Source organism: Ceratosolen solmsi, unplaced genomic scaffold (assembly GCF_000503995.2).
Source record: "Ceratosolen solmsi marchali unplaced genomic scaffold, CerSol_1.0 scaffold7, whole genome shotgun sequence".
NCBI lineage: Eukaryota > Metazoa > Arthropoda > Insecta > Hymenoptera > Agaonidae > Ceratosolen > Ceratosolen solmsi.
The window spans coordinates 11,997,081-12,010,259 of NW_011948413.1; the positions used below are offsets into that span (position 1 = coordinate 11,997,081).

Below are 13,179 nucleotides of genomic sequence, written 5' to 3' on the forward strand. Positions count from 1 at the left end.
GGGGGGGGGGGGGGGGGGGGGGGTGGGGGGGGGGGGGGGGGGGGGGTTTACTTTATAAGAGTAATATTTTCTTTGTTGTATAAGAATTTCGTAGAAAAACATCGATTTCAAATTACCGAAAGAACGTGCAAAATATCAGTTATTACAAAATTTTAAATTATACTCATTATTTATTCATCACCTATCTAAAATCTACCTAAATATTAATGATGGAATGAGTGATATTTTGGAAAACCAATTGTATGTCGGTAATAAAAAGAAGAAGAAAAGTTGCGTCAAAAAGTCTATGCATTTTTCTCGACAAAGTGGGAAGCGACGAAGGGAAGCCTTTAGGGGAGTTAAAGGAGTTAACTTGGGCATAATAATCAAAGCAATTATATATTCACCGTGAATCGTACATCCCCTCCGTCCCCCGGCTCTCTTCAGCCACTCCCTCGCCGCGTCTTTTTAGCTTCGCTGAAAATGGAGAAGAAAACTCAAGGCGCAAAACCCATAAAAAAAGACATCCAACGTTGGATGCGGCGAATAATTTTACCCTTTATGTTGCCAGAGTCCCGGACGGATTTTTAACGTCGGCGGACACAAGATCGAGTACGAGGCCAGCGACGAGGCCGGCTGGACGACCAAGTGCATCTTCACCGTAGTGTTGCGAGCCGCTGGCGAGTAGAGAAGGGCGGGGAGCACCAACGCGGGAATATACGGGAGGTAATTTAAATGGAAATCGCGACTCCCTCGCTTTTATCGTTCGAGGACGGTGTTGGTGAGGAGATGGTGGAGGGAGGGTTAAAGGGACAGAGGGATAGAGGATGCTAATGGATTTCCGCGGATAAGAATAAAAATCCGCGACGCGGCTCGAGTGGCGAACAAAACGAAGCCGAGTTGCCGAAACATTGACTGTCCGTGGCTTCTCAGTTTAGCTGCGACGACTAACGACGGCGAATTTTTTTTCTTCTTTTTTTCATTTTTATTAAAGGAGCTCGAGCCGCAATGAGATATATCGATTATTAATAATGGTTTACAGATTTAATTTGCTTTTGCGAATACTCAGCGATCGTCTTTGTTTCAACGAACTTTTCAACATTCTGTATTCTAATTGTGGATTTTACTTTTCCTTAAATAATTCAGTATTTTTTCATCTATTGGCTTAATTATGATATAAGCTTAGACGTTTTCTATGTTATGTTAAAAATCGCTCATCACACTATCATTATAGCATTACTCGATTGTTCTAATTGATCTATACAATGATTGTAAATACCTAGGGAACGTGCAATTTAAATACAAAGCAAACGTCTTGCCGGTTAAGGGCCAAAAACTTTGCATTTTAGTCATTAATGTATAAAATAATTGTTTTGTTTTAGGCATTACCAACGAATTCCAACACTTTTACAATGAATTGTTGTTGTATCATACGAATGGAACAAAGAAATTTTCGTATTATTTTGATGAATATTCTTCGCGATATTATACATTTTCATGATATTATTGGACACATATTTTTTACAATAATCCAGAATTATAAAAGCATTCATATTGCAGCTAAACTTTCTATTAATCAATTCAAATTTTTTAGTATGTATAATAATATAAAACTTATTGGTATTACTCGATGCAACTATTAAATAATCGATGTTTTTAATAAGAAAATATAAAACTAAGTTCATAGGATAAGAACGATATAACGTATATGGAGTATTTTTGAAAAATTATTTTTTAATTATTTCTTAATTTGCCGAGTAGTAGAAGTTACTTTGATATTTAGATTTATTTATAGTATGAATAGTCATTTAAAATATATAGCCATAATTTTTAATAATAAAATGTCCAAGTATACTAGACAATAGTAAGAGTAAATAATGATTTCCGCTATAATGATAAGATAGTTTATTGTTGCAAGTGAAGAGTCATGAAAATAAGGGACAATTAACAATGAACAAATAACAAATAACAAATAATAAATTAAGATTACAGAATGTTTTTTACGCGTAATAAAACAATAATATTAAAATCACTGGCAAATAATTTTATTCTTGCAACAAAATACTACATTTATCTCGAAATATTGAGAAAAACTGTTTGTATAATTACTTCCAATATAAAATTATGCAATAAAATTCTAAAAGTGTACGACAAAAAAAAAAAAAAAAAAAAAAAAAAATTACTATTTAATAAATGGAAAATCTTGAATAATAATGATTCATTATTTAACGTTTTAATGAAAGTCAAATACGATGATATCATAAAATTATATTTACGCATACTAATATAATAATTTTGCATATTTATTTTGCGTATAAAACATAAATTACTGCGCATTTCAGGCTGGTGGTATTGAAAAATTTTAAATTGCTAACGAGAGCCCGTAAAAGTTAAATTTAATGAATTACAATTTTGCCAAACTTCCCTCATGCTCCCAAATACCCAAAGATATTGCATAATTTTGTGAAATTACGCAACAATTTTCATCCCAAGGAGTTGGTACGGCTTGCCCTAGACTTTCATAAGGGCATAAAGGGCAAATGATGAAAGTCCGTATAAAAGGGGAAAAGGCAAGTGGAGAAGAAATGGAGAAGTGAGCGGGCAAGACTCGCAAGGCTCGCTTAGCGACTAGGAATATAAGGGGCGATGCGAGCTTCCCGCGGATGTAATCAGCGTGACGATGTGGAAACGCGTCGTCGAGGAGGGAAAAATTTCTCGTGGATTGGCCGATTCGCGATCAGTTTGGCTGCGCACACAAGCGCCTCCGAGGCCCCTCCGCGTTGCCATGGATGTTAACTTTATTTTCTCCCACTGTGATTTATCAAAGACGCGTGGGTAACGCGAATGCGCGACTTCTGCGCCTCTACAGCCAGTCATTCCCAGATAATCCCGCAAGGATGTTTTATCTCCAAGAACCGGAGCTCCAATCGCTACAATTTTCGTTATTTTTTTCTTTTGCCTTTTTTCTTATTTTCTTATAATTTTTTTGTTTTCTATACAATTTCGACTTGTCTCTTGTTGCGATTTAAGATTGAAGCCAGAAAATAAATATTCTCGATTTGTACTTGTATTTATACTTATATATATACATATTATTTATATATTTATAAGCCGTTTCTTATACTATTTTAATCTCTTATTTATTACCCCCCCCCCACCTATAAAAGTAGATGTATATTAATTTCTAGAATGCCATTTTTATTCTTAAGACTGCATCTTACTTTTATTTTATTATTATTATTACTATTATTATTATTATTATTATTATTATTATTATTATTATTGTTATTGTTATTATTATTATTATTATTATTATTATTATTATTATTATTATATCATAATATTTTTCGTTCCTAAGATTGTAAAAATGTGAATTGTAGAAAGATAAAATTAATTGAAAATGTATATTATTAATTTTGTCAAATCCATAAATAAAGATAAAAATTGAGACTTTTTGGGAAAATTTTTTTTACATATTTTCACAAATCCTATTGATCATGATGTCGTCCCTTATGCTGTAAAATTACTCGACCTATTAAGATAGGATTAGTGGCACCAAAATACAACACAATTAATTGTAATAATTTCTCTAGAGAATAAAATTTTGTTTTAATTAATTTTAAAATTTATTAGGAATAGATTAATTCAATTTTGCAAATATTAATATAAATATGCGTTGAGAAAAACAACTATAGTAAAAATATATAAACCTACTTCATACTACCACTTCCTTCATATCATATATTCATGTATAATATTTACTCTTTAACAAAGACATTTATTAAATATATATATATCATTATATCTTTTAACATTTAATATACAATGAACAAAATAACTTTCAATTAGAAACTTATAAAAATGAGGCATCTCGCTATATTATTTTAATAATCGTTGAATTGATATTGCAAGAAATTGCAATTACAGCATAAATGACGTCTTTAGCGTTTGTAACAACGGCAGCTATTATTTTTCAAAGAATAAATATATTTTAAGCGGCAAGAGATACAAAAATTAAATGCAACCAGCTCGGCATTTTATGTTCTCGTTAAAAGTAAGGATGTCACAATGTTTATTAGTGAAATCAGCGATTTAATTGACTTTTGAAGTCAATATTCTACCAGCTATGTTCATGTGTTTTATACGAAAAGCTGTTCTTCGATAATTATAAAAAAAAAAGTTTAAAAAAAAAAAAAAAAAAAAAAAAAAAAAAACGCGTAACGCGTGTGACCTATAAAGTGTAAGAAAGATAAAAGAGGATCGAAACTTGATTTAAGATGGCTCCGAATTATAAATGACTTAAATTAATCGTCGTTATAGCAGTATCAAAAAGGCAATGGGCTAGCCGCAATTGCACTTGCCAAATTGAATTTAATATTTACCAGATAAATTCACGCACATTTAAAGTTTAATCGCGTTGTGCATATATATATATATATATATATATATATATATGTACGAAGATTTTTATTTTTGAGATTTATTTATGAGATGAACGTTAAACAAATAATATCCAAGTTAGATTTCAAATAAGACGTTATTTTAACAACGCGAGAGCTTCACGCACGACAGGAATTGCTTTAAAAATTATTAGTTAATAAAGTAAGCGCTGCCATTGTGTTCACTAAAGTAGACACAAATGTTTTTGTAGCAAAGACTGTTCGAACATTAATTAGTTTGTATATTTTCCATTAGTTATTAACTTATTAGTTATTCGGTACTTTAGTTTAATAAATAAAAATTCTGCAATGAAATTAGACAATTAAATGAAGTAACGATTCATTTTATCCATATTAAGCTTTGCCTACTTTAATATCTAAATTAACGTATTTCTAAATGATTATACGTAATTGTTATTGTTTAAGTATTTACTAATACGATGATCATTCTGTGCAAAAAATCATTCATAATATTTCCAGCAAAAATAAAGCCAAAATTTATTTAAAATGTTTTATCGAAAGGTTATAAATAAATGTTTTTACTTATAATTAATATTAATTTTTTTCAAATAACAATAATTTTTGTTAAATAAATAGTCTCGGGTTCAGTCATCGATTAATTCACCTAATAAACAATAAATTAATTGCTTGTATATCATCCATCATAAAGAATACCATGAAAAATCCAAAAAATCAAATAAACCAAACAAAAAAAAAAAAAAACAAAAAAAATCGTATGAGAGTTGATAGAAACACGTTTCATCGTAAATAGAAAGAAAAATACATTAAGTGTCAGTTAAGTAATTATTGAATTAAGTAAATATTTTTTGTCATACGTGTGCAATAAATGTTCACACATAACTTTAAAACAATTACGTTGCTGTCGTCATTCCATATCACAGTCTTTATAAATCAACACAGATTGGTAATAAATTGAAAAAATCAATACAAATTGATTTTAGATCAACAACGAAGCGGTGATAAAAACTGGATCGGCCAACATTTTATTCCATCATCTACGTTTCATCTCGTGTGCTATTGCCGGCTTTTTTTTTCTGTTTATTTGTTCGAAAAATATACCCTTGAATTTTTCAGTTTTTCAAATACTTAAATTATAAAATGGAATGTTTAATGTCATCACGAATCTTCGATATGTCATCGTATTATAATGATTCTGACGATATTGTAAGATTTGTAATAAATTTGAATAATCCGTATGTACCCATTGTAATATATTTAAGGGATCTCCTAGGGAACAAGAGTAATCTATTAAATGGCGATAAAAAATAAAGTAAAGTAGAGGTATTTTGGTTAAGTTTTATTTAAAAATAATTATATTAATAATAATCGATACAACAAATAATTGCATGCATATAAATTTTTACTACAGCTACGTGAACAAATGTACAGGCGTAGATCGTCGATTTTACGGCTGCAATATTCATTTTTAGAATTTACCTGTTCTTCCTTAACAGCTTAGTGCATTATAAATGCAGCTTAATGATAATCGCTATTATCAATGTAAAATCATTCCCGAGGATTAAGAGGCAATAGTGTCAATAATAGTAATTTTCAAGTGTAAAAGGAAAAAAAGAGATTAAATTGGTAGAATGAACGATAAAATATTGTCCTTATTGTCACGATAATGTACATAAGGATATACATATGTTAGTTATTATAGTAATTATGCCTGTACGCCTGTCGCATATCGTGTTACAATGACGCTCAATTACAACTAATAATATGTGACGCATTATAAATGTATAAAACTTAACTATTAAATATATTAAAAAATATGTAAAACACAAGTACTCATTTATTTCATTTCGCAAACACACATTTATATTATGAATCAGACAATCTTTTTTCTTGTAAAATACTTAATTACATTTCAATATATCAACTGTATTTATAAATATCTTTTCGCAGATATAAAAAATTCGTTATGATACTGATTGTTTACAGTATAATATTCTTATTTTATTTTATTATCTTCTATGCTATCGATTATTTGTTTGTTTGTTTGTTTGTTTGTTTGTTTTTTTTTTTTTTTTAATATTTAATGCTAAAATTTAATTATACAATATTACAAAGGTGTTTGTGACAGTGCTGAATTTATCGAAATTCATTATAAAAATTTTTAAAATATAAGAAATTGAATTCTTAGAGGTAAAAATAAGATTTATAGATAACAGTTATTATGTTGTAATTATTGATTCGTATTCGTTGAATATATCATAAACTATAATCCAAATTAATTACAAATTAAAAATTATATATATTCTTAATTGTAACATTGAAAGCGAATAAACGAATTTTTTTATATAAAATTTTTATCAATTTTCTAATTTGTAGACATTAATTTATGAACGCTAATTTGTATATACGTTATTGCTATGTTTCTTTAGGCAATATAAGCTTAGTTGTAAATTACCTAAATATAAAAGTGATAAATAATATTTAAGCATTTTATTATATGACTGATAAGAAGTTAACACAGAAATATTAAAAAAAAAAAAAATAGAAACAATAATGAGGTTGCTGTGAAATGCTGATAAATAAAGGCAAAAATCAATATAAAATTTTCCTTTAAAATCCTATCATTTTATGTTTTAGCATCTTTAAGAAAAAAGAACAGAAACAGCATATCCCATAAAATTTATTAAAAATTGAAAATTGAATTTCAAATATACGATAAGAGTGTGTTTATGCTTGAGTGTATGACTTTAGATGTGCTTGTTAAAATTAAAATCTTACTATAGATGAATAGCTTCATGCAGTTATTAAAACGTTTATATTAAGACAATAATCTTATTTTTAATTAATTGTCTTATTAGTTATGTAGAATGAATTTATAGGAATGTAAAATCAAACGTAACGTGTGAAGGATTCTCTTAAATATTCATTGTTAATAGAATAATGGATAGACTATTATATCATTTGCTTTAACAACATTGCTTAAACAATATCATTATTTAGATAAATAATAATGAAGCTAAATTAACAATCTTACGTACGAAGTATAAAGATATTATCAAATTTCTCACATAATAAAAATGATTACTTTTTGCGGCAAAATTTATAAATCCGTGCTTTATAATTAAACAACGATACTAAATATATTCGATAATATTATGAATAAAGTTTGAAATCTTCTTTCAACTAAGCTTCCCCGCCGATTATTAATTTATTGCGATTTTGAACTTTTACATTGATGATTATTTTAATATATTATAAGAATATCGTAATGTAAGTGTGTGTATAAAACTGGCGATATTCGTTCATGGATCATTAATGGGTTACCTGAATTAAATTTCAAGAAAATACAATTTTCGGCAAGTCGAATACGTATCAGAGAATAACGAAGAGCAGACAAGGCCTAAATATATTTTTCATAAAAATAAAAGAAAAAATTGGCCCTCCAGTGATCGTATTTCCTTGGTTTGGCGAGGCTGCAAGAGCAAAGGAGATGGTCGCATGAATAAAGCTTGGCTTCATTCTCCACTGCAAATGATGAAAAAATTATTCGACGAGGCAAACGTGACTGCGATGATAAGCTCGATGTTATCCTCAGGATTGACAGCAGTGGCGCCTCGGTTGCAAAAGTCTCGTCTGTCGTCCATTGGTAAGGGATCGATGAAGAGGGCCGTTATTGCCGTGCCGATAGTAAATCTGTTCACGTGGTCGCTGCAGTTGTTGTTGTTGTTGTTGTTGTTGTTGTTGTTGTTGTTGATTGTGGTGGTTGTGGTGGTGGTCGTGCTGCTTCTGTTGCTGCTCCTGTTGGTGTTGTTGTTGTTGTTGTTGTTGGTGGTGGTGGTTGTGCTGCTGCTGCTGCTGCTGCTGCTGCTGCTTCAGCTTCGGCTGATGTTGTTGATGTTGTTGTTGCTGCTGATGCTGCTGTTGTACCATACGCTGGCGCTGAAACTGCTGAAGACGCATGTACTCCTGCTGCCGCGACTGCCGATTGTCTGTAATCATCGAGAGACACACGCCAAGCCATGATGGGTCATGTTTTATTAGGGCAGCCCTTGAAGCATGAACGGTTCTCTCTATTTATTTAAATGGACTATTTCGATCGTTTCGTCGCCTCCTGGAACTTGAAAAACTGAGCTTAAAAATATGTTGCCAGCTGATTTACATGACCGATAGAAATTGACTTTGGCTTTATACAGACACTATGCCCTTTGCCCTTCAGCATGAATTTTAAGCGGACGATCGAATCGAAAGGGAAAAATGCTACCTTTGATCTTTGATTTTTGGCCATTTGAGGAGAAAAAACGTTTAATTTTTTAAATTTAACGATATCGTTCAGCGCGATACTCGATGGCGCACAACTCTTTCGTCGGATGGCAATTTTTTATTTTACGAAATAGCAATATCCATAGATGGATTTAAATGAATTATGTTCACTTGAATTTTTTTAAAAATTTTCCATGCCTTTAGTCGACTTTACTAATAATAAATCCAAATAAACCAATTTTAATAAACTACGTCCGTATTGTGGTATTTTCGAGTCTTCACGGTTTATTAAAAATCGTAATACATAGTATTTATTACAACAAAAACAAAGAATTATTATATTTCAATTTTTTATTAATCACGCCAATCATTCCTTTGGTCACTTGAATTTACAATAAATCAATAATAATACTACTATTTACTGAAATGTCTCCATGAAATTGCAATTGTTGATTCATAAAAATTCAATAATGAAGTCAATTTCTATCATTATAACCCACTATTTACAATAAAGCGAAGACATCTTGATGATTATTATTTAATAGACAGAACATGCTTCAAGAATTAATTTAGTCAATTTATTAAAGACATAAATTAATACATTAACATATAAAAAAAAAAAATATATATATATATATATATATATATTTATATATAAACAATATTTTGGAAGTATAGATTGGTTAATATTATTTTATTATGCTTTAATGTTAATATTACCATAATTTCATTCACTACGAATAATACAAACACACATATGTATATTTTTATATATAATATAAACAACAATTAAATAATATATATTCAATGAAATTCATGTTTGATGAATGAAATAATTTACATGTTGAAGAAAAACGGTAAGAACTAACATGTAAATGAGTATGATGAATTTTGTCAATGACATTAAGGCAAATTGGTGAACAATTTAATCTTAAAATTATTTCTAAACCAAAATAACTGAGCTGATTAAATATTCTCTTATTATAACGGTTATCCCAATTAATTAGTACAATTTCAATTAAAATTAAACATTTCATCGGTCTCTTCGCTGTGATAAGAAGAATGAAAATATCTGTATCTCCTTTAAAAATAATTTCACTTGCAAAAATTAAACGAACGAAAAGACACGTTATCAACAAATACTGAAGCGAATGTAATAAACAATTTTGCATTATCAAGTGTCCATCTGGTAACAATCGAACACCGCGTACACACTTCTTATATTAAGCGATAAGCTCTCGGTGGTTTATGAATTTGTGGACCACGGACGTTGGAACATGGCTGACATAACTTAAAATTGTAAATGAGGTCGCGCTGTATTCCGATAATCTGGAAAGTCTTGTTGCTGTGGAAAATGGATTTTTTCATTCTACTACTACTAATGAGTTATTGAAATATTCAAGCACAGCGTTACTTATGCAAAGCTCTTCGTAACATTGCAAGTGCTTTCACTTTTCAGCAACACAACTGATACTAAACATGGAATAAAATTCACAATAATCATCCTTATAAGGAATATTTGCCAATGATTTATTAGAGCGAAGGGTATACTATCGACTACATTTTCAAACTAAACTAATCGATAAAAAAATTTCAAAATTTACTCACAACTTTGTCATTTAGCATTATCAATATTCTTGAGAATATTGACTGTTACTATTAATTAAATAATAAACAATGATAAGAATAAACGAATTAAATTTTGGAAGAAAGTAAATGGTCGTTATATGGTAGAATTATCCTGGATATTAATTTTTTTTTCTAATTTAAACGTTCAGCCTTGTTTTTCTTAATACTACATTACTTTAATTAACTATAAAGTTTTTTAAAAAGGTGATTAAAGCGAAAGAATAGCCTATTTTCAAGATTAATCTAAACATGAAAATATTCATTGAAACGAAGATGAATCGATTGATTAAGTGTACTAGGATCAAATATAATAAATATGAATTTATTCTAATCGAAAAATAATAAACAGCTTTCAATAAAAGTATAATTGAATGTATATAAAAAATTTTATTATTATTATCATATAAAATTTAAAGTAATGTATCACAAAAATATAATATATTGAATTATTAAAGGTTTAATATTTAAAAGTAAAATTTTCAATGAAACAAAAATTGGTTCGATTAAAGAAAATATAAGAAAAGCTTCGCTCTTTGAATTTCATACGGCATAATATATAAATTACAATTCTCAGTGTATATTCGAGTAAGACTTTAAATTCTTCTTAAACGTGAGCTTTGTCTCGGCTATTTGCAGGATGCTTCGAAGCTCAAATATTTCTTGGGATGGTAAGGTTGGCCACAATCCCGCCCATGAAGCTCTCATAAATGCTGAGATTATCCAGATGAAGTTGTTTTGAAGATGGGTCATTCGACCAAATGTTTAGAATCATCATTTTCAGTTTCTTTATGTGACGTTTCATTCCATGTTTTCTATAAATTTTGACCTTCCTGTTGTTCCTGTACACGATGAGAATATTCGAATTGTAAATATTCGGTGATGATCTACGCCCATCGCTTGTACCTTGATTTACTCAATAAATTTTGTCATTAATTCTTATCTTTTAATTTCATTTTCATTTTACTATTCATCTCGCAGTCGAAAATATGACAATGCTGTGTCATTAACTAGTATAAATTGATTTTTATTTGAAACAATTTATGGAAAGGCCTTAGTATATGTTTTTTAAGAAGCAAACTTTTGAAATTTTCTTTTTGTTCGAATTGAGAAAAGAAGATATCTATCAGTGGTATTTTAAAAAGAAAAATTTAATTTTTTTTTGTTTAATCAATGAATATATATAATAGTGAATAGATGATAAAATATTACTTGGACCAAAAAACTTATCTTGAAAAGAACAGAACATGGATATGATATGATATATATATATATATATATATATATATATATATATAGAAATAAATAAATAATGCTTAATCTTTAACAAAACAAAACAAAATAAGTGTAATAAATTCAAAAGAATATATGATTGAATTGTAATTGAATTTAATATAATTAAAATTGATACAATAAAAAAATATGTTAAATAATAAATTAATATAAAATAAATTTATTGAGTTTTTTAATTCGTCATTTATTTATTGAATGTAATATATTAATAATGTAATGTAAATCGTTTCAAATTTATAAATTAAATTTCTAATTATTATTAATTTATAATATCAATTTTTACACGATAAACTTTTTCAAAAATGTAAATTTGTTTCCATAAAACATCTTAATTAATTTAGATGCCTATTAAATTATAGATTCCCATTGAGAAATTAATAAAATGAAATTCGCAATGCCAATTATTAAAATATCTACAGAAATTCAATTTAAAAAAATTTATTTGTATGATATTTTGCAATTTAAATTAATATAAATACTTGGGTGAAATTTCTATTAATAAAGATTAATAATATAGTGGATAATGATTGTTTTTTCTCTGGGGTTTCGCTCTATATTTAATGCCAACAACCAACACTTATAAGCATATAAACCATTCTAAATTTACAATGCACGGAGCTTGTTGAATTCTAATGAATTTTACCAATGTGTTTACAATAATTGTAAAATTATTTCATTTAATTTGGTTTATGTTAGCGTTAACTCAACCTCATATAAAGCTTATTCAAATAAATCGTTTATATTACTTTCAATATTGATTAACTATGTTTATCTTGTATTTCATTAGCTCGAAAATATAATTTATTCGTTAAAAATGTAGGTGGTATTAAATGTAAAATTGTTAATTATATAATCGCTTTAATGCGCGTTAATGGTTATATTTTTTCCTTCTAATTTTTATGAATATTTATAAATTTTTTTATGAATTTTTATGAATTTTTACGAAACAAATGACAATGTCCTGTCAATGTTCATATTCATATGTCATTATACGATACATCAAAGCGAGATGAAATAATATTTGCTGCTTAATAACTTGTTATAAGCGTGTGGATTCCTAACCCAATTAAGGCTGTAATAGTTTATCAATCCAAAGGATTATTAAAATCTCTCAAATATCTAAGTATAAATATTCCATTTTCAAAAGTCAAAAAGCTATCAAATTAGTTTTTACTTCGTTTATGGTTTCAGGCAGAAGGTTCGTTTGCCACTCTCTCTTCTTCTTCACTGGTGTCTTAACTTTCGAGTTGAATGACTTCATATTGTCAGCCTCATGTTTTGCATTAAACGAAGCCTTATCATCCAAGGCCCCGCAGGTCTTGGGCCTCGACATAATCTTCATGCTTTTTCTCGATTTCGAACCGATTTCTGTGTCGTTGCATGTGAAAGTAGCGGTCGGACGGATCGTGCAGCACGATGTCATCGACCGATATAAGCTATCGGAGGCTATCGTGGAGGACTCGATCGAGCACGTCGACATACGTGATTTGTCAATGTCCGTGTTCGAGTCCTTCCAAGAACTGTTTAGTTTCCTTGAATTGACATATACCGGTAGACGGGACATTTTCAGTCGACTAGTACAGGTGCTTGATACTGATGAGGA

At 28.9% G+C, this 13,179-nt stretch overlaps 2 protein-coding genes across 2 annotated transcripts in view; one reads left to right on the plus strand and one right to left on the minus strand.

Moving 5' to 3' along the window:
- Positions 1 to 953, plus strand: part of LOC105367693 (uncharacterized) — a 71,587-nt gene extending 70,634 nt beyond the window's left edge. The window contains exon 15 of the mRNA XM_011506462.1: positions 551 to 953. Coding sequence (XP_011504764.1) covers positions 551 to 667 — 117 coding nt within the window. The 3' untranslated portion in view covers positions 668 to 953. The remainder of the gene's footprint in view (positions 1 to 550) is intronic.
- A 6,959-nt stretch (positions 954 to 7,912) lies between these two features.
- The window catches only part of LOC105367694 (fibrillin-1), a 197,184-nt gene continuing 191,917 nt past the window's right edge, over positions 7,913 to 13,179 (minus strand). The window contains exons 21-22 of the mRNA XM_011506463.1: positions 8,248 to 8,386; positions 7,913 to 8,195 (exon numbers count right to left, since the gene is read on the minus strand). Of these exons, the coding sequence (XP_011504765.1) occupies positions 7,913 to 8,195; positions 8,248 to 8,386 (422 nt within the window). The remainder of the gene's footprint in view (positions 8,196 to 8,247; positions 8,387 to 13,179) is intronic.